Source organism: Leptinotarsa decemlineata, unplaced genomic scaffold (genome assembly GCF_025532065.1).
Source record: "Leptinotarsa decemlineata unplaced genomic scaffold, Ldec_3_MD MMD2_P_RNA_scaffold_2, whole genome shotgun sequence".
NCBI classification, from domain to species: Eukaryota; Metazoa; Arthropoda; class Insecta; order Coleoptera; family Chrysomelidae; genus Leptinotarsa; species Leptinotarsa decemlineata.
In genome coordinates, this window is record NW_027412529.1 from 14,621,212 (window position 1) to 14,644,987 (window position 23,776).

Here is a 23,776-nt window from a genome sequence, read left to right on the forward strand (position 1 = left end):
TGTCTCTGGTTTGGATTCCTGGCCATACTGGCCTGGATGGCAATGAGTCTGCTGACTCCCTTGCAAAGGAGGGTGCTGCAAGTAGCTTCATCGGACCAGAACCTGTCATTGGCATCGCTTTATGCTTTGCCAAAAAAAAATTTATCACCTGGATGGCAAGAAGATTTATGGACTTCTGACAAAATCTTCCAGGATTGGCTCACTCTAAGGCGTTTATTCACCCTTCGAAGCTTGATACCAAACAGTTGTTGGACTACAGTAGTGATGAACTGCGATGTCTAACAGGCCTTTTTACAGGTCATTATTATCTGAATCATCATATGCAGAGACTCGGACTGCCGAAAGACAGTGTGTGTCGCCTCTGTTTGGAAAATGATGAAACAGCAGACCACATAATTTGTGCCTGTCCCGCTGGGGGCCGAATCAGGTTTTTAGAGTTCGGCAGAGCCGTACTCTTACCATCTGACCTGAAAGACCACTCACCATACAAACTAATCGGCTTCGTTAAGAAGCTGGGTTTATTTGGTCGAGTGTGAATAGATGTGAGCCATAATAAACCCATAATAAACGTTCTCAGGAGGTGTATTCCACATAAACGCAGTTCTCCAAATGAAACAGTGAAGTTCAAGGTGAACTAAGTTGAAACTCAAAACGATAAGTATCCACAGTCCTTCGCGAATTTCTGATTTGTACCGTTCTTGGTGGAATCAAATGTGCCAAGTCACTTGAACACCTCTTGTATAAGTATCCATAAAAGAGATACAAATCTCCAACCTGTCTTCGATGTTCCAGACTATTGAGGTTGCTAGTGATGTTCGCGTCTCCAATCAGGCGAATTGGCTTTTTCCTGGATGGAATCCAGTAGCTTCAGGGTATGCTTAGGTTCGGAGCTCCATACTTGTGGATAGTACTCTAAAGAGTCTGATCTGAGTATCAATAGTTGCTGGGGTTTGTACAGTTTTCTGGTTCGAAACAGGGTTCCACGCATTTGACAAACAGCCTTTGCAATCGGTGTCGGTGAAGATGTGCATCCGCAGCCGATGTCCTGGAGTCCAAGTCCTGGAGTCCAAATAGAATTACTTGACAAGTGTGCTTTTGTTAGCAAAGCAATATATTGGATTCTTGGTTTTTCAATAAGTCGGTGATATACAATGAAAATAGGGCCACTTGCAGGAAATATTTCTTCAGAAAGCTGGAGAGCCATCGCAAAAATGATCCGACAAGCCATAGCATAGAAGTTTGGCCAGCTAATTCTCATGCCACACCGGTCAAAGGCTTTAGACATATCAAGCGCAGCAGCTCTTGACTCTCCATGTTTCTCGATTGCGTTATTTCAAATATGTGACGTAGGATAGAAGGTCGCCTGTTGATCTTCAATCTTGAAAGCCATATTGATGATCTCTCAAGATGTTAGAGCTTTTCAACGACTTTCTCCATGATTTTTGATATCACTGATAGCAAAGCTATCCCCCTATAGTTATTCGGAAGATTTTTCTTGCCCATTTTGGAAATAGCAATCTTTCAAGAAAAAACCCCTTCCTGGTAAGACAGTTCAAAAAGTCTGCAATTGGCACACGTTCTAGATACGATGATGCACTTCATCAGGACGCCTTGTTGATATTGAGCTATTTCAAAATTCTCCTGACTAAAAGTTATCGAAAAATAATTTCCGCCATGTAGATTCCAGTGGGGAAATGGTGGGTGGTGCCTTTCCCGGCTATGGACTGGAACGCAAATTGTTCAGCTAGTTGACTTGCTTTTCCTATTGCTGTTGTTGCAATTGAACCATCTACTTGTATTTGTAGCGGAATTGTTTTTTGAATAACTGTTTTACATAGATTTACAAATAGCACTGTAGCATCTGTAGCATACAATCTTCTTCTAGTTCGTTCATCCTGAAAAGGGATTGCAAACTTTTCTGCCAGATGTACTGCTGATCCTCCACGTTCGACCTTCTTTTCATCTAACTATAAATCGGGTTGAAATCTTGAATTTCTGTGGTGCTTTGGATTATTATGTGTTTACAAATGTTTTGTACTATTCAGTAACAGCTGATCACCGACTTTGGAAAAGGTATTCACTACTTCAAATCAGAAAACCATACTATAATAATAATAATAATATTTATTCACCTTTTTTGATACACTTGGGTATATAAGGTAAGTCAGTTGTGTAAAGATAAAAAGAGAAGGAGATTTAGCACAGATTTACCTCTATATATATATATATATATATATATATATATATATATATATATATATATATATACATCCCGATATCAATATGGCATCCATACATTGAATGCGCTGATAGGGCGTCCATCATAATTTGAAGAATTTACCGAATATATTTCATGGTAAGTACTAGAAAACTGATTTCTGTAGGCTGGCATGACATTTTTACCACCATAAAAAAATTGAGTTCACTATTGATTCGATAGTAGAGCGTCCGTCCGTCAAACATTCATAAGAACTCCTCAGTATACACCATCATCAGACATCTGATTGATAATAGGGAGTCCAATAAGTATATTTTCATACATGAAATAGAATATTGGGAATCCTTACAACGTTGCCAATATTTACCGCATTAAATGTAGGCAGCAAGTGGGTTTTAATTTCTTCACATCTGTTTTTCAACAAGCGTTGTGCCAACGACAAATTGCGTATGGATTTCAGGTAGCCGGTATGTATTTCATTTTTACATAGGTACCAAGTGATATTGACTGATCATGAAAAGTTTATTCCATAACGAAATTTTCAATATCATTCGATAATTTTTGTCTTGGTTGGCATATTTCCATTTTAACACTGTATGATATTTAAGCGAGCCGAATATTATGATAGGAGAAGTGAAACCGACACATGCATGGTGTGATTATTGAAAGTTCAACTTTAATTACAAAAAGTTCATTGTATATTTCCATTAGAAAACAGCAAGAATTCAAAGTATTCAAACTAGTTGAAGACGCCAAAATGACAGACGATAGGATAAATAATATGAATTACCAAAGAATGTAAATATTCACGGCCGTAGATGACAGTGTAAAATCTGTTTTCAGCGTTTGCGTGGTTTGCAGGTTTTCATGCCTGACGTTTCGTCTACTACTGCGGTATACATTATCAGAGGCGATGTGGTAACGGTTGCAAAGCCCGAGTTCGTGGTCGAGTTGTTGTTCCCGTTAACTGAGTTATTGAGCATTGAAAAATTTGGTTGTTGAAAATTGGACGTGCCTGAGTGTTTTGTTGAGCACAGTCATATTTACTCAGTGTCATATTTATTCCATTTGGCTGATACACACTACACAGGATAGCCATCTAGAAGGCATCAAGACCTGTCAAGATTCATTTCCGTGTATGGTATACGATTTTTCGAGTCATGCATTTTTCAATATTTCTTTAAGGACTGACCTAAATATTTTTTAATTTTTTCTAGAGTTTTTCGTTTTTAATACGCTTTTATTAGGTCGACCTGTATGTATGTATGTAACTATGTAGTCAAATCTAAGAAAACTAATTTAACCATCTTTTAAAGATCGTAGCGTTATGAAAATTGGCAGTTTTATGTGATTTTGATGACAATATGGTAGGTACTCTGGAGCTGATCTGATGATGGAGCCGGAAGATAGGCACTAGGATTCCATGATGAAATATCGTATCATAGTCGTGTTTGGTCTTGTAATGAACGTGAATCTCTTTTTATCAATGTGCTCCACAAGATCACATTATAAAAGTTCAAAAACATTATATTTTGTTCATTATGATTTTTTTTAGTAACATAACATATTGTTTTAATTTTTCTATATATTTATCATTATATCCTGTTTCTGTATCAAATAAAGACATTCGGTAAGTTGAACAAACTGTTTTAGCGCAATTTGTTTATAAATTGTGTATGACCGTATGGGAATTCAAAAAATTTTTATCTTCATAATATGATATTCAGAAAAAAATACGATTTTTAATTGTTTATGAACGTTTTTTTATATATCTCGAATGTTCAAATGATTATTCGGAGAATGTTTTCTATTTTGAAAATCATAATTGACATTTCTCTACAAATTGACAGAAACATTTTTCATAATTAATTTTATCATTTATTACCAAAACAATTTATTATTAACGCATTCTTAACCGTCAGAGTTAGTATCTGAGTTTGATACGTAGAATGCCTGAATCAGTTTTCGATATACTGGATGGTTAGTATTTTGTTGATCAACAATCATGCCGTACTCGAAGTTGAAATTGTCATCATCCCAACAACATCGGATGCACTCATCACTGTTTTTCTACTGCTTTAAGTTTTACTGCAGTTAGATACCTACTATGCAACTACAATGAACTAGTTTCAGTAATTCTAAACCTGCCAATGATTCTGGTGTTTTCATGGACAAAAAGAGAGTCTCAATTTTTTCTCATCCCCAATCTGTAGCTGTTGTAAGATTGTTCAGCTATGTTCGAACTTGACTAGTCTGATCAAGAAGTGCTTTTTTCTTCTTCAGCAGTCTCCGAAAATTATGGTTGAGGTGTCATTCGATTCGGAATAGCGTCTAGAAAGTTTTTGGGAACGGACAACTTTCGGAAATGAAAATAGCAAAAGTTATAAACAATTTAGTGAAAAATAAAAAACGGGTTTAGTTATTTCAAAACTAATTGAGATTTTCAAATTCGAAAATAGGAAGAAATTTTCTATAATAAAGTCTTAACTCCCGGAACTGTATGACCAATATTTATAATTTTCCCGAAGCCCTGAAAATGAGATCGTAATCGGATGTTTGGCCGCCGTGAACCGTGCCTGTTTGGGCCGTTTTTACAAAAAAAAAATTTGGCATATAAAATTTATAAATCAAGGAATGAAAGAATTCAGGCAGATACTCAAATGCTAAATTAACAATAATCTGTCGGTGAAAATGTTTATTGCAATTATTCGATTTATTACGCTATTGTTAATATTTTTATTTTCACCACTAGTTGACAATTTTTTTTTAAATGTTTTTGAATGTTTTCAATTATTTGGAACAAAAAAAAATTAAAATTTTTAAAATTTTTCATTGTTTTATAAATAAACAATTTGTAATAAACAAATGAATTTTTTCATTTCATTTTTGTTCTTGTTGCAATTAATGAATGAAAAACAACCCTGTATTTTTTTTTAATTTTTTTAATTTTTTATCGAATTTTATAAATTTTGGCGCTCTATAATCAATCTATTTTTTCATCATTTAAATTATTATATTCATTAAACTAATGGAGATACAATGAAAAATCGCTAGACTCATTTTTTCTCCATTAATAAAAGAATATATTCAGCTGAAGTTTGATTTTTTTTATAAAATTATTCATTCGAATTATTCTAATTTTTTACAAATTTTTTTTTTGAAATATTGACAATTAGTGGTAAAAAAATTGTAAATTAACAAATGCGGTTTTTTGCATTGCACACAATTTTTCAAGAAACGCTATTTTTTTTTAATCATAATTTTTATTAAAGATTAGGATCCAAAATAAATTCAAATATGTTATAAACGCATTTGTTTATAACAAATTTTTAAACAATAGGTGATGAAAAAAATATTTTTATGTAGCTTCTGATTTGAAAAAAAAATATACTAATAATAATCAAAAAAAAATTGTTCTTCGATTATTTAATAAACTTTTTAATTCAAAAATGCAGTAAATGGTTAATAAATAACTGAAAAATAATAATTTTTCAATATTTTGGAAGTAAATCAATTCCTAACCGTTAAAATCATAACTCTATGGAAGGAAAAAAATTCCACACTTTTAGTTTGAAAAATATCACACTTGCAATAATGATAATCGAGTGATAAAAAATTGTTAATTAACAATAGCATAATAAATCTAATAATTGCATTAAAAATTTTTTACCGACAGATTACTGTTAATTTATCTTTTGAGTATATGACTGAATTTTTTCATTCCTCAATTTATATATTTTATATGCTATAAATTTTTTTTGTAAAATTAACCTAAACACGCACGGCCTACACGCGGCTAAACACCCGATTTAGAGCTCTATTTCAGAGCTCCGGGAAAATTATAAATATTGGTCCTACAGTTCCGGTAGTCAGGACTTTTCGATAGGAAATTTCTTCCTCTTTTCGAATTTTTTTTTTTCGATTTTGAAAATTCCAATTAGTTTTTGAGATATTTCCAAAAAACTGGACCCATTTTTTATTTTTCACTAAATTGTTTATAACTTTCGCAATTTTCATTTCCGAAAGTCATTCCGAAACATTGGCAAATGTTTCTCTGAAAATAGCTCAGCATTCTTGGATTATTCTTTCCTTCAGTGGCTTTATTGAATCAGATTGCGTCGTCTTTAAAACAACCTATTTTAAGTGAGTGGCCCAGAGGAAAAAATCTAGAGGAGAAAGGTCCAGGGATGTGAGAGGCCATTCAGTAGAATCTCTTCTTCCAATACATTGATCAGCATAATTATTATCTAACCATTGAATAACTGGAACTACAAAATAATAAGGTTCCCCATTCTGTTGAAAATGTAATACATTTTCTTTCAAAGATAAATTGCCGTGTATGTCTCTGTGATTCTCTAATTCATGAACTATCCGAGGTTCGATAGATCTTTCTAGCATGTGATCATACATTTCGCCATTTACATTTTCTTCTATATACAGTGTGTAACAACGAAAACCTAACAGAGCCGTTTTTGAATATAAAAAGTAAGATTTTCAAAAAAGCTCGGACACGTCGATTTCTAATTGAAGGGGGACACCTTTCAGACTAATCAGATTTTTTGTAGTACGCACCCCCTCAGAGAGGTGCGTCCGACGACCTTTATTTAGATGGGGAAAGTAGGTCGAGTGGCACCTTGTTTTAAAGGTCTTTCGAATACCTTCACAACTCTGTTAAAAGAAAATTTTTGTAACGATTAGTTTTCGAGATAATTTGAAGTTAAAATTGCCATGTTGATAATACATTAGACAGACCACTCGGTAACTTGTATGCCTAAATAAAAAAAATTTTAAGCAGTTCTTCTTATCAATTTTTTGTTAAATAACAACGTTCGATTGTTTTGTTGAAACGGGTCGTGTATTGTTATTTGTTTAAACATTTCTTTCACTACTGCCGAAAGGGTTTCAGTTATTGCTTCATTTTTTGGCAACGACCAAAATGCTAATAAAACATCAATTTTATTTAACGAGCAAAAACCTGGTAAACACCTAAGCAGAAATCACGTTCTGGATTTGGTCACAAAATTCAGGGAGACAGGTTCGGTTTTAAATGAAAAAAGTGATGTTCAGAGAAGGGTAGTGAATGACGATAATGCGATTGTAGTGTTTGGTCAAGTCATCGCCAATCCCAGGTTAAGTACCAGAGGTTTATCCGCAATGGCAGGAATAAGCCATATGATCGCATGGAGAATCCTTAAAAACCACAAATACCATCCTTACAAAATTAAACTTGTTCGTGAACTCAATGAGGATGATTTTGACCGAAGACAGGAGTTTTGTGAGGGCATGAGTGAAATATTAATGCAAAATCCCGAACTGCTTTATAACATCTGTTATTCGGACGAAAGCTCATTTTATTCAAATGGTTGCGTGAACCGTTACAATTGCCGTTATTGTTCGGATGAAAACCCAAGACAATACGCAGAAATACATACCCAACATCCCCAAAAGTTGAATATCTGGGCCGGAATATTAGGCAATCATATTATAGGTTCATTTTTCATTGATGGAAATTCAACCGGTGATTCTTATTAACAACTTCTTGAAGAGGCAATTCAACCTTCATAAGTAGGTGCCACTCAATTTACCTAAAATGTAATGGTGGTAACCAACCCCATCCCCCGGAGAAATCTCCTCGTAATAAACAAATAATTCGACATCAAATGGACACGTATTAGCAGGTTGTCATAAAAAGCAAAAATTTATTTTTTTTATGAGAGTTCTGAACGTAACTTGCACCTTAAAAACAATTTGATTTATTTTAAAAAGAGTTGAACTCAATGCAAATACCTTTAAAACTTCAAATTATCTTGAAAACTAATCGTCACAAAAATTTTCTGTTGACAGAGTAGTAAAGGTATTCGAAAGACCTCTAAAACAAGGTGCCACTCTCCTTCCCTATCTATCCCTATCTATTATCGAGACGAATAAAAAAAAATAGAAGAGGCGTAAAATATTCAAGTCTTAATATTAATGCTACGATGGTAAAAATCATGTTTTTGAAAATTTACTAAATTAATAATAGAAAATAAAATTTATTCTGAATGAATTCTTTTATTTGATGAACCAAAACTTACTGCATCGAATGTAGCTTTGAAGAGTACCATTGAAGAGCATATCTTAAGAGCTTTCAGATAATGTATCACAAGTAGGTGGTTGCCTTTCAAAAATATGAAGTTGTGGTGGCTGGGGGCAAGGGTGTGAGAGAAAAAACAAGTTAGTCATCACATCATTTGTTTCTCCCTTTGTATTATGAAAGTTGTTTTCAGCTATTTCTTATATTTTATTTGGTTGCTCAGAGATAGACCTTGTAAGTTTTCAAATTGTCACCCTGTGTATGAAACCGGCGCCGACCTACAAACATACCAAATCAACGATATTTCTAACAAATCATTGAGACTTCCCTCTCGCAAAAACTATTGCATTGTTGTCAGTTATATGGACGCCTCATAATCGCTCACATGTATGAAAAATATACGGCACAAGTATACGCGTACCTCCCGAGCGCCACCAAAATAAAAAAGACTCAACTAGAATATACGCCAATACATATAATTTTGACAATGAAATTGATAAATAGGCGCCCATCTGAAATTTTGTCAGATGGAAGATAGGGAACCTCTGAACTGCCTGGCATGGTGAAACAATTCGGCGTCCATATATGGACGCCTCATTGAAACCGGACGCCCGATTGATAGAAAATTGTAAATGTACGGAAGCTCTATTGATAGTTGGATATATATATATATATATATATATATATATAAATATATATATATATATATATATATATATATATATTCACATATATATACATATACATATACACACATATACAAATAAGCATAAATGCCCACAAATTAATTGAACATTTTACACCATTCACATAATTTAATCTAAGTACAATCACGTCCACTGTGAATTTGATTGTTTGTGAGATTATCAATTAAAAAATCTTGGTCACTGTAATAGCATCTTTCTAAAAGCATAGTTTCAACACAATCATGAAATACTTTGTCATTTGTGATTTTTTCAATTACATTTAGCAGCTTATTGAAGCACCTAATGGCATTATACTGAGGGTATTTTTTATAGCTTGTCAAGAGATGCTGTGGGACTTTTAGAAGATCACCGTTTCTTATATTATGACTGTGTTCTGAAGCAGTCTTATCATATAATTTATGGTTTTGCCTAATAAATAAAATACATTTAAGAATGAAGATGGAGGAGGCTGTCAATATATGCTTCAATATCAGCAAATGCGATATCATGAATCATTTGAGATTATTTCGTAACTGTTCAGCATATGTTTGTACAAAAATTCAGTTCAAGTAATGCAATATCAACCCACTTCATTTTTCAATGAAATACCACTTAACCCGAGGACATAACGACTGAAGGGCTTACAACATATAGCTATATGGTAATTGCAAACGCCCTCTCCTAATAATTTCGATTCAGAATCCACCTATTTCAATATACAATTTTTTATTTCAGATTGTTGAAAATGTATTCCAAAATTCATCATCAGCTCTTGGAATAATATATTACGAGACATTACACAATTTCTTGTTATAACAACATAACCCTATTCCATCTTAATATTCTCAAATGAAATTTTGACATTGTTTTCTACTCTTTTCATATATTTTTTTCAAGATACAATTCCTGAAGGCTTGAATTGTTTTTTGTTTATTTATTGTTTCATACATTCTTAATAATGTATCTGCAATTAGTTGTTATCTTAATAAATGTTGGTTTTCATTTTGCAAATGTCTTGTTATTTGCATTCATAAAACTGTACTGCAATATATACATGTTTCAGCCTTACCAAAATCTCCAACAACTTTTCATCAAGTAATGAACATTCAATTTTAGGATTTTGATCCCAACTCGTTTGTTGTATTATATGAAAGACAGAAGATAAAAAGTTCAAAAAGTATATTGGTTCAGACATGTCTTTTTGGAACTTCGTAATTCTAATAGCCCGGGACTAACTATCAAACCATTGAACCCATCGAAGATAAAGCAGGTATTTGAAGTCCTTCAATTTCAGACATTATTGAAATTTTAATTGATTTCCAATATAACAGTAATCGTTAAAATTATAAAAATTTGATAATTCAACTCTGAGGTACAATATCTAAAAAACCTGTACACTATCTGACGTAGTGCTGTGAACTTTATTATACACTGACCCGATAATCAAAGCATAATCTCAATTTGAAACAATTGATGTTATGTTGACTATTTCAATAGAACAAATAGAGATGTTTATAGTTTCTAATAAACGCAATTCACAGAAACATTAATCAATATTTTCTATGAATGTTGATTCATCGTTCAATTAGTTCCAAAATATATTCAATGGTTACTCACAAAACATAAGAAACAACTTCTGAAGACATGTATCAACGTTTTAACAATGAAATACAGTGAAAGAGCTATCAATTTTGGTTTCATTTTTCTCCTCATTTCATTTCGGATATTTTATGTTCTGATACAATTTTTATATACCTTCTTTCATTATGTTCAGGTATTGGTTCAGACATAGGAGGGTCCATCCGAATGCCTTCCTTCTTCAATGGTATCTTCGGACACAAACCTTCTCCTTTCGTGGTGCCCAACCATGGTCAGTATCCTATTCCAGTGACAGAAGAACAAAATCGATTCCTGGGTTTGGGACCCATGTGCAGGAGGGCTGAAGACCTGCTACCTCTCATGAAAATCATCACCAACCAAAATGGTGTCACGCTCAGACTGGACGATCCAGTTGATGTCAAGAAACTGAAATGGTTTTATCAAGAGACTGACACTGGTTCAGTGATGGTTTCGGCGGTGGCTGGAGAAATTAGAGAGTTGTTTTCGAAGATTGCAAAGCACCTGGATAAAGCTCACGGAGTTAAAGCAACAAAGGTAAAAATATATAACAAAACTTCAGCTGACAGAAATAAAGAACCAGCAGCAACTATAAAGTCTCCAAAATAAACTCATCACCAAATAATTTATATTTTTAGAATATACTCCATACTTATAGGAAAGTATAGTTTTCAAATGGAAAAACTTTGAAAATGGTCAAAAAAATTGAAAATCTCATTGAAAACTTATAGGGGGATGCGTCCGCAAGATTTTTATTCGAAATACAAGTCAAAACTACGCCTACTGAAATTGAATTAGACAGAAATCATGCAGTTTTATAGGTTGCTTTATATTTTTGCAATGTAAGATTTATGTGTACATATAATGTACTGATCACAAAAATTATATGGAAATCTGCATTCTGTAAATGAATATCATTGTCAAATGAAGTAGTCCCATTTCACTTATTACCAAATTCAAAGAAAATAACTTGTCTAGGTGTATCTTATTTTCACATCCTCATTCTGTGAATTTATTATAAATGGCTTTTGGGGTTTTTATCATCTAGTTCTTTTTTTGTGTAGGAAAATATCACTCACCACCCGCTGTACAATTATTGAACAGAATGAAAAATAACATGGGCAACATTGTTTCCTCAAAACCATAAACTTGCACAATGTATCTAAAAAATATAACTGGAGTTCAATTTATTCAAAGTCTGACAAAATTATTTCGGAAAGCTTTCGGCCTTCCACTTCTCCATCTTGATACAAAAAATGTGGAAATCTTACAACGAAAGGAAGGAAACAATCAATTTCAAAAATCAACTATATACAAAGATGTGTCGATCATGTACCTAAAGAAGTAACTTTCAGACACAAACTGGAAGAAAATGCCCTTTCGGAACAGCTATTTTCATATAAACATTGAATTACACAAAAGAAAAATACTTTCAAATCAAATACTTTCATATGAATGCTGAAGTGTATGAAAAACACTTTTCTCTATTCCGTTTGTGTTATAATGTTATCCGTATTTCTACTGAAGATCCAATAAGGCAAGTGTCTTACGACGAAACATTGGATGTCTAGCTGTGACGATGACAGTGTTCATTTAAGTGAAATTTTACTTCTTCCATTAATTATATTGTGTAAGAATCCTGTGAATGATATCTGATTCAATTCCATTACGAATGTTTGGAATACAAACGGAATAGAGATAAGTGTTTTTCGTATAATTCAGTGTTCATATAATAAAAGCATTTCTTTAGAAAGTATTTTTCTTTCATGTAATTCAATATTTATATGAAAATAGCTGTTTCGAGAGGGCTTCTTTGTGTCTGAAAGTTACTCCTTTACATGATCTACATATCTTTGTATAGAGCTACAGACAAAATTAATTGTATATGAAACTCACATTTTCATTGCTGTTCGTCTAATTTGAAATATAATCATGTACAATTGATTATCAGATATAGAATAACTTTCTGGGGTACTTCCATTAGTTCGAACAAAATATTCATCATACAAAAAAGTATACAGGGTGGGGCACCCCATACGACACGGTCCCTGTAAACCAAACCAATAATTTTTTCGAGAATTTCTCCATTCCATTATATGTATATTGATTAAGGCTGCAAAAGAATTTTTTGAGTCTACAGGGTGGCTCAAAAAAGTGACAATCGAAGTTGTGTTTTTTAAACCGAACATCCTGTATTTCGTTACACTTTTGAATAAGTCAAGAAAAAATAGAATGTTGTTGTTTTCCAATAAGTCGGTGATAGACAATGAAAATAGGGGTGGAGACAATATAGATCCCTGGGGAACACCAGCGTTGATGGTAAAAGTATTCGAGAGATATCCGTTGATGGCAACTTGCATGTTGAAATCTGGATACACCTGTTCGTGCATTTTAGAGAACTTAGAACACTCACTGTGCTCTTATATTTTTCATCTCTTGTTATGTTTGTCAAAAAGCATATCTTTTTTTGTTTGCAATTATGAATCCTAAATTACTAACATGGCCATTGCGTTTTCGAATAGTTTTGATATACATGTATGTCAAAAGACTGAGTGGTCTGAAATTATTAATATCTGACCAACTTCCTTTCTTATGTAGTGGTTTTATAATAGCTGTCTTCAAATAATCAGGAAAAATACCTTGCTTGAATGACATATTTATCAGATGAGTTAAAACACTAACTATTTCATATAAAGCTTTTAATGATAAGTATTGGAACATCATCAATTCCACAGCTCATTTTGTTTTTCATATTTTTTACAATTGCTATTGAATCATTTTCTGTGACTGGACTCAAAAACAAGGTGTAACTATTGGAGGCTATCGACTTCTCAAAACCGCTCACTTTACCGATATTATTTTGTGTTGTGAGAGCTGAATTTGCAAAATGGCTGTTAAAATTATTGGCCATTTCTCCCGGATTTTCAGTATCTATCTGATTACAATGCAGTGAACCCGTTTCTTCTTTAATTATCTGCCACATCATGTTTTTTTATTCTCAATAAAAAAAAAGTGCTTTACTATTTCATGAAGTTTTTTTCTTCATTAAATAAAGAAGTAAAACGTTCAGCTGAATGCAGTCACATCGACATGGAAAATTTATTCATTATATTTTTGTTAGATTCAATATGATATAGATGAAATAAAATCACAACCATCTTCTGTCTCATTAGGAATTCTACAAGGCTCAACATTGGCTCCGCTTCTCTTTATAATATTTATGAGTGGTATTGAAAATCCATGTGTATCTTCACAAAAAATAATAATATATATGCTGATGATACCTATCAAATAGTAGCAGAAAATGAACTTCTCCTCTCTGTTCAAGCTGCAAATAAAACTGCCGATGAATTTTCACAATGGTGCACAAATAACGGTCTACTTGTTAATGTGAATAAAACTGTTTTCATGAATTATCAACAAAAGAATCTTACTAATGATCATTGTTCACTAATATAGAGCAGATGAATCAATATAATTATCTAGGATTAGTAATTGATCAGAAGTTAACTTGGCGAAAACACACAGATTATCTAATAACAAAACTGAGTAGAGTCTGCTTCATAAAAAGACAACTACATGGAACAGTATCTCTAGAAGTACTCAAATTGGCCTATTTCGGATTAGTACAATCTAATATCTCAAATGGGTTAATATTCTGGGGAAACTCAGCATACCTAACAAAAGTGTTTGTTATCCAAAAAAAATAAATAGATGGTTTGCTGGCATACATTGTAGACAATCATGCTGCAAGACAGTTTTTAAAGATCTAGCTATTTTAACACTACCGTTTTTATATATTTTGCTCATAACTATGAATATCAAAAGAAATGAATCATACCATACAAAAAAACAGTATGATACATGATCACAATACTCACAGAGGAAATGAACTGAGACTACCTTACTCACGATTAGCCCTTGGGCAAGACTCAGCAAGCTATCGAGGAGTCATATGTTATAACAAAGCAACTATAGGTTACTAGGAAATATTGAAAATTACAATACATTCAAAAAAGCTTCAATAGACCTTCTCCTAAAAAATGCCTTTAACAATGTCGAAGAATTTTTAGAATTGAATGTATAACCTGCTTTTTCTTCAGTTTGGGTGACTAGTTTGATAAATATTGTACCAATAATGTATATGTTATATGTGTATGATATTTTAATGATAAATAAATTCTATTCTATTCATGAAATATATACCCGTGAAGCTACTGTGTTACGAAAACGTGCCTAGAAATTGAATTGTTTGTTTATTATTATCGTGGAGAGTGAAATGTATACAAAGTATATCTTCTTCTTATTTTTCATTTGTGTCGTTTTTCATTTTCAGGTTTCCTACAAACGATTCAGCAAAAGCAGTCCAATGTGGTTTGCCAACATGAAATCTCCAAATGGACCAAAATTCCAAGAACAACTGGCCAATCTCGACGGCTCCATAAATCCATATATGGAACTTCTCAAATGGGTCTTTCGTCAATCCGAACATACCTTCATTGCGATTGCCACTTGTTTACTTGAGAACGGAGGCATCAAGCATGGCGACGAAAAGTACGACTATCTAGTGAATGAGAGAAATGATCTCCGAAGAGAACTTCTGGATCTTCTTGGAGATGATGGGGTGTTTCTGTACCCCACGCATCCCACGGCTGCTCCTTACCACAACGAACCTCTCATTAAACCCTTCAATTTCAGTTACACTGCTGTGATAAATGTCTTAGGACTTCCTGCCACTCATTGTCCCATGGGGTTGGACAAAAATGGCCTACCGATTGGTGTGCAGGTTGTGTCTGCAGAAGGAAATGATAGGCTATGTTTGGCTGTAGCGCGGGAGCTGGAAAAAGCGTTCGGAGGATGGGTGCCACCTGCCATAAAGGTCTAAGGAGTTATTAATTTTTGCACAATGCCTTTACGAATTAGGGTGAACTATTGGTGTCTGATTTTCTAATAGGTGCTTCAGATATTTTTATTGAAAATTTTGGTTGTTGAAGGCTTTTACGTTTGTTTTCTACTGAAAATTCAGTTCTCATGATTTCTATAAAACGTTTCATTTTTCATCTTGATTAAACATTATTAAAGGCAATGCAGCAATAGGTCTAGAGGTCATTGAGTCCAAAGCTGCCGAGAGAGAAACAAAAAGAAATTTATTATTTGACATGCGATGTCTAAGCTTGACTTTACGTCATACCACAGTTGGAACTCATTGATCTATAATATTGGCGATTCGAATTTTCTATAGATCCCATAGATAATGTCTCCATTCTTACAAATGGCCATTGATAGTTCAGGCACAGTGCTTGCAAAAACACGTTCTTCATCTAATGGCTCCCAAAAGGTGTTGTGGACGAATCATATTCAGCTACACTTTTGAAAACTTCATTTTTATTTTCTGTTACCTTGGACATTCAAGCAGTTTAATTGAAACTTATCCCCGTCAATAATAATAATAACAATATTCACTTCTATCTTTATTAAAGTATAAAATTTCTTTTTTGCACGACCGGGCGTAAAGTAGCACTTTATCGCTCGGATTTGCTGGCGTAAAGTAGCACTTTAGCGCCTGCGGACTACTTTACCGCCCGGCGGGCGATAAAAACGTTGAGCAGGCGCTAAAGTTCATTTCAGTCTCATATCAATAGAAATCTACTACATTTCGATGGTTTCAATAAATGCAAAATTATTGAAACATATATCTGAATTATTCTGTAGTTAACTTATAAAAAGCTATCAATCTTGCGTATCTACATCTCTATTATCATGTACATTCAAAGTAGCTTTTAGCATGGAATAATATGACCACATGGAAGAGGGCTTACGATATTTAAATTTTTTCAAAAAATAGGCAAGAACAACACTCTCTGGGTAATTCTTATTTTTTACATTATTCCCGTTGCACCACCTCGCGAATTCTTCATACACTTTGCTGTATATTTTTTTGGATTTTTTGGCAATGAACACAATGTTACATCCTCAGCTGCTTTACTTATTTCTGGTGGAATACAATTCACACTTTCTTTGTTGCTTGAATCCATTTTAAAATCACTAATAAATCGTCTGTGATCACAAAAATTGATAGCTACTACCTTATATAATCTTATTTCGAAAAATTGACCTAGTTGCCATGGTAACATTGATTTCATCACTTCCTGATTTGTTCTGTTTTCAATATTATATGAATATACAGCTTCACGGCAGCCTTGATAATACAATTACAATCATTACTGATGGTCTAACATACCATATAACAGTTGTAAAATGAATAACACACATATAGTGAAGAAATTATTAATTTGCAAGAAAAATTTGAAAGTGTAGCATTTTTTGTTAGATACGAGGTTTCCAATTGTTCCTTAAAGATAGAAATATCAAGCGTTTCTCTTACGGCGATGTCCAATTCATTGAATAATGTATGTCCGAGATAAAGATGACACCTCAACAATAACTTTGAATTGTTTCCATTTTTTTTTTCAGAATCTTTACTTTGAAGTTGGGGACCCTAAATTTCGTCTAATATTCGAAAACAGATTACACAAAACTCGGGTAACTTTCTGTGATAAAATTTACTGTAAAAACTGTGTTCCAAATACATAGTTATTCAATAAACCAACCACATAACAACATAATTCGAGTATAATAAAACATTGTTCTCCAATTCAAGAAAGTTCATTAACTCATGTTTGAAGTTTGATAAAGTATTGCATTGCTTCAATTCGGCTGGAAGTTTGTTATACTCTAGAAAACCTTTGTGGAATAGAGAATGGTTATTTTGAGTGAAAACATAATTGAATAGTGAAACAAGCTGTTTTTTACTGATAACCAGTCAAACACACGAAGCATTGTTATAATGGTGGTATTTCGATTACAACCCAAAAAAATTCCTATGATTTGAATTTTCTGTGGAGATGCTAAAGAGTTATTATCAAGCAATGATAATAATGTAGGATAATATTCGAAGTGAGATTGAATTATTCTTTCGAATACAATAACTGATTTTGGGAAAGTTGAATATTTATTGATGCAGGTAAAGAAATTATTTTTATGAAATGTTATCAGATATGGAAAAGAAAGCTTTTGGCTTTCCACTCCACAATCTTCATACAAAAAAATGTGGGAATCTTTCATATATTATATTGTGTAGCAATCCTGTCAATGATATCTGAATCAATTCCATAACAAATGTTTGGAGTACAAACCGAATAGGAAAAAGCGTTTTATATATAATAAGCCTTTTTCCTGAGAATAGTACATCAAACGTGTCATGAGAGGCAGCACTAGTAATAGTAAACTATTCACATGTAAAACAGTATTATTTACGTAATATCAATTTATCATTTAAAAATATAAATTTGATATAAAAAATTATATTGTGCTAGTATAATGCCAATAAAGCATTGCTGTTTTGCGAATTGTACGTTGGATAATCGATATCCGGAAGAAAACGTGTTTTTTATACCATTTATAAAAACTCGTATTAATGAGGTTAGATTTAAGAAATGGATACATGCTTTGAGGAGAGTAGATTTAACAGTGCAATAAATAAATAAATATTCATATGTATGCTCTAAACATGAAATGAATAGTAAGTTTTTCATAGTTAATTACCATTGATTAGAATGAGATATAACCTCAATCGTTTATTAAATTATACTCATTCATTATATTTAATTGAATTATTTCATTACTATCTACTTCACTATTTCACTCGGAAATAAATCTGAAATTCATAATTATTTTAGATTTCTTTCATTACAGTTTGAATCTACCGCTACTCTTTTACAAGAGTCTGTATACTAACCTGTTTATTAATTCACTTTTTTTTCAGTTACATTCAAATTACGGAATGCAAGCCAACCTTTTAATGTTACAACATTGTTATCCTTTACAGTTGCAAATTTCAGTTTTGCTCCAGGAACATCTTCTGTTAAAAACATTCTTTTTTAATTGTACTTTAACCATATGCTTATATGAGTATCAAGCAGTGTTTGTCCCTAGCGAACTACTAGCGCTGCTAGTGAGTGATTTTTCGTACTTCAGGAAAAAGGTTCGTTCAATGATTATATAAAAATTAGTAATGCGTCGAATAGTGGTTTCACCGTCTACCAAATATTATTCGGTTTAACTTTTACTGAACCGGATATTCGGCTGAATTATTCGGTTTAAAATTGATTTGAGGCCTAAAAATGTAGATTTGATTGAGGTTAAAAAAAATGTTGATTTTAAGTTTGAAAATAAATGTTGATTAAAGTTTAAAAATAAATATTGTTTCAATTTGAAGTTTAAAAAGAAATGTTAATTTGAAGTTTATTTGCTTTATTGTATCAGCTCTGTTCAACACATTCTTCATAAGATTTTTTTGACTTATAATATAACATAAATCCTGCATAAGAATTTTCTCTGTTAGTTCTATACCGTGTTGTGTAGTCAATAAAACAGAAATACTTGAACCGAATATATTCAGTACCAAAACCGAATGATTTGGTCGAATACAAATAGTGAAAAAGATACCGAATACCAAACGTATATTTGGCGCATCACTAATAAAAATGGTTTTTTTCGAAAGTATTTTTTCTTTCATGTAATTCAAAGTTTAAATGAAAGTAGTTGTTTCGAGAGGACTTTTTCTTCCAGTTCGTGTCTGAAAGTTACTCCTTTGCATGATCTACACATATGTTTAAGTAGTTTATTCTGAAACCAATTGCTTTCTTCATTTCTTCAGAAGATTCCCTCATGTTTTGTATAAACATGGAGAAGTAGGAAGCCAAAACCTTTCCGAAAATTTAATTTCTCCTAAAAATATACCCCTTTCAAATTATAAGATATATATTGGAAGTGTTGTTTGAGGTTCAGCGTATCGGTAATAATGGAACCCAAATGTTCATATTGTTCAACTTTTTCGATTGAGTCACCAAAAATTGTATTATTCACTGTACGTTGATGGCGTTATATTTGTACCTTGCAATGATCGTGGCTTGAGTCTTACTAATATTCAACTCGAGTTTATTGATGTTGATGAAGGTTGATATTTTTGATAGTGTGAATCATTTATTTTATACATTGAAACCTAGTTAACAGATAGCTACTGAACCATTGGAAAATCAATAGTTTTGAAGGCCCTTTTAAAACTATATAATGCTACTGCCAACTAATTTTAACCTACTAATAACTTCTATTTAGTTGTAGAGCCGTTTCACAAGATTTTATAGAACTGAAACGAGTCTGTTGTTTCATTAAAAGCTTAACAATTTCGAGATATTCATAAACCTGATCATAAACAGCAACTTCTAAGACTTTTTCCAATGCTAGGGTATTAATAGGACGAAAACTTTTGGCTTCAGTAGTAATACTGACTTTTGGCACTGAAACAATAGTTCTGGTTTTTAGGTCTTGTGTGTTGACAAAATTCAAAATAATATGTTTTATTACTTTTATCATACTGTTACTTTATCATTGATAACGAGAGTTGGATTTACTGTCAAGATGATTTATAATATTTTTATTTCATGCATGGTACTAGATTATATTTTGTCATCGAGTTCTTAATGACTTGTGAAGCCATGTTGGGCCAAGAAGGATATGCAGGAATATTTGCTCTAATGTCTAAAATATTTTGTGCCAAAGAAAATTGAAATTTTCTGCCTTGTTATCATTCGATTTTGCAGCAATGGTTTTGTGTTGAAAGTTGAATCGAATCTCATTGGGAATAGAATTATGGTCAGGTTTCATTATCAACTTCAAAGTTTTCAAAATTTTTTTTCAATCTTTCATACAGTTAAGGATTCCATTTTGATATAATTCTGATTTCTTCTTTGTCGGTGGGTTAATGACTTGGTACTTCAAACTTTTGTAGATGAACTACTTTAATTGTTTCTCATCATGGGTTATTGCTCCCTTGAATTCTTCATAAGCTTCATCTCTCTCTAGTTATGTTAGCAGACATCATCAGTGGTATGTGCGTTAACTTCAAAGTATAACCTTCGTTCTTGCAGTCAACGCACACACCACTGTTGATGACTGCGGCAGTAGTAAACGAAACGTTTGGTACTTCAGATTCCATTCGATCACGGATTTTGTTCTCTTTAATCGTGATTCTGAGAAAGCTTATGTAAGTTGCCTTGAATATCCATAAAATCTTATAGAGAAGTTTGATATCATTCTTGATTCTTAAAAAATTTTACGCAAGTATCAGAATTGTCTTCCTTTGTACATGCATATAAGGATGGATTAAAAAAGACGAAATATTTTTTTCATGGAAAATTTCTATTAGCCTCCCTGCCAACTTCTGCATTTTTGTACTTTATAGTACGATTTCCTCAGTACCTCTGTACACTCAGTTTCCACAGTACCATGCTAAATCTCCGGTAGGTAACTGCTGATTAACACATGAATCAAAAAACACCTTCAGGTTCTGATGCAGGTTTATACACAAACAAATCCAGGACAGAGATATGTGCCTGCCTAGGGACCAATGTGAAAATCTACGTCATTGATTTGTGTGAATTATTGGCTTTGGAAGTACTTAGTTCTCACCGAGCAATGTCCAAGTTGGTAGTACACTGCCAAAAAAGACTCCTCGATAGAAATGCTTAAATTAAATTATTTCTGGTACGGGTTCCTTACCACATTGACATGAAAGGTAATTAGGCTGTTGACTCCCTTACAAGCTAGGGCGATACAAGCAAATTCATCGGACCAGAATAACTTGTATTTGGCATCGCTTTAGGCTTTGTCAAACAAATACTGAACACCTGGACTGTAATATGAGTTTCAAAATTTCGTTAATGTCTAAAAGGATAGGCCCAATCCAGGGCATTTTTAAACCTTTCAAAGTAATTTACCAAACAATTGTTAGACTACAGCAGGAATGACATACGTTGTCTAACAGGCCTACTTACAGGTTATTATCATCTAAATCATCATATGCAAAGACTTGGGCTGTTTGAAGAGTGTAATTGCTGTTTTGAAACGCGGGAAGAATATTGCCTTTCTGATAATTAGGAAAAGTGTTTGTTGTGCAAAACCTGATTTTTTAATGAAAACCCAGTACAAAATCATATTTCAATTATTGAATGGAACTGGCCGATACTTGATAAAAATCTATCTATATCAAAAGATACTAATAACATTTATTTTGTTTTCATAGTGAAAATCATTTTTTAATTTTAAAAAGTTAAGATATGATAAAACTTGATCTCTTATTTGTGACTTCAATCTAAAAATCACTTGTAGAACTCAAACATGAGAAAAACCAGATACGAAATGGGGAGAATCGTTTACAGTTTTTTTTTTCAACTTTCATTTCTCTTTAGCTCATCCAAAACAACTTATTTGCATATCACCTCAGATACGTTTTTTATATATCACATGTATTAAATCAGCCTATAATTACAACTGAAAATCAGCAAATTTGTGCAATAAGATCTCGAAAATGTTTTCTATGGAATCTATCAGAACAGTTATTGTGAGAATTGTTAACTGCTCATGGCGAACACTCTACATCATCTCTTGTATTCTTGCTAGATGAATTTGAAGACTAAATTTCCTGAAAAACGGACGATGTACTGAACGATAATCAACTTTTTAAGTGGACAATCTAGTTTTGATTTTTGAATTTTCTGAAGCAGTCGTTGGCAACAGTAACTCTTGGATAGTCCTGGTTTTGCTTTTTTGAAAAACATGTGATGAAATTGATCGAAACTTGATTAAAATCTGTTTCTGTTTCATCCATAATATATTCAAGTAACACTGTATGGTTTTCAATGAACAGTTTCCAAACCGCAACATCTGTTTTGCTACACAATAGCTTCCTCAGGCGTTTCACACTGACCAAATTCTATCTAATCAGTGCATAATATAATATGAATATAATACAAAATAAACTAATAAAAATCAAAGCATTACAAAATGACTAATAATTTTACCAGAGATCAAATATAAACTATTTGAGAATTTAAATATTACCAACTCATTTTCTGTTGAATCTGTTTTCTTGGGTGGAAATTGGTAAATGATTTATTTCTTGTCCATTTAATGTTCATTAGTTTATACATTAACTCAGGTGAATTGATATGGTAACAATGGTAGAAGGTCAAATGATTCAAATTGTAAAATTACATTGAAGGGGTATATTTTTAGAAGAGATTAGTTTTTGGAAAAGAAAGGTTTTGGCTTTCTACTTCTCTATCTTGATACAAAAAATGTGGTAAACTTCCAAAAAAAAAAGAAAGCTATTGATTTCAAAATTAATGTATAACAAAAGATGTGTAGATCGTGCATAGAAGGAAGTTACTTTTACATTACACAAAGCACTAATTAAGTAGAATTTTGTCAGTAGGAAAACGCCTGAGGAAGCTACTGTATAGCAAAACACGTGTTGTGGTTTTGTAAACCGTTCAGTGCAAATCTCACAATAAAGTGTTATTGTGCAAAAACATTCTGTTGTCATTCAAAACTGACTTATCTTCACAAGAAATCAAATTTTTCCCAATGTATATAAAGATAGTTTTGTTACTGTTAGGTGGACTTTATATGTTTAGTCTAACTTGTTAATAACATGTTATTTCCGCATTTATGCCATGAACCTTTGGCAATGTATTGATGCGCATATATCTTGTTTCTTCAACTATTACCTCCCTTGTTTTGAAGGATAAAAAACCTAATGCCCTTCACGAATGAATTGGGAAATGTTCAAGTTAGAGTTTAACAAATTGGGAAATTCAAATCGTATTTAATTGTTCTTCATTCTTGTATTTCCTGACTCTTTATATACAGCAATAATATTCCCAACTTGCATATTTTTTCACCCACAAATTCCCAACTGTCATTCGACAATTATTGATGGGGGGGTTAAGGACCCCTCCAAACCCCCTGTCGCGACGGCCCTGGTGTTGAATATATCTATTCATCAAACACAGTGTCCTCTGGTGAATCAAAATGTTTATTTTCTCAAGAAAAACCCTTGTCTAAAGTATATTTATATAGTGGTTTATGTGATCTATGAGATTGTGCATTATTTTTTATAATTGTTATAAACTTTATATGTCAAACAAATAATAAAAGTGCTTTATATTGTATCTCGTTTATTTCTTTGTCATGTACCATAATGTCTAGATATTCAGAAAGTTTGGGAAAATTCATAGGTAGATAGAAGTTGTACATGACATAAAAGTTATGGGATATGAC

General features: G+C 32.6%; 1 protein-coding gene across 1 annotated transcript in view; it reads left to right on the forward strand.

Annotated features, from left to right (window-relative positions):
• Positions 1–23,667, forward strand: part of LOC141486283 (fatty-acid amide hydrolase 2-like) — an 80,090-nt gene extending 56,423 nt beyond the window's left edge. Inside the window, exons 4-5 of the mRNA XM_074184014.1 lie at positions 10,752–11,131; positions 14,931–23,667. Coding sequence (XP_074040115.1) covers positions 10,752–11,131; positions 14,931–15,479 — 929 coding nt within the window. The 3' untranslated portion in view covers positions 15,480–23,667. The remainder of the gene's footprint in view (positions 1–10,751; positions 11,132–14,930) is intronic.
• The last annotated feature ends 109 nt before the right edge of the window (positions 23,668–23,776 follow it).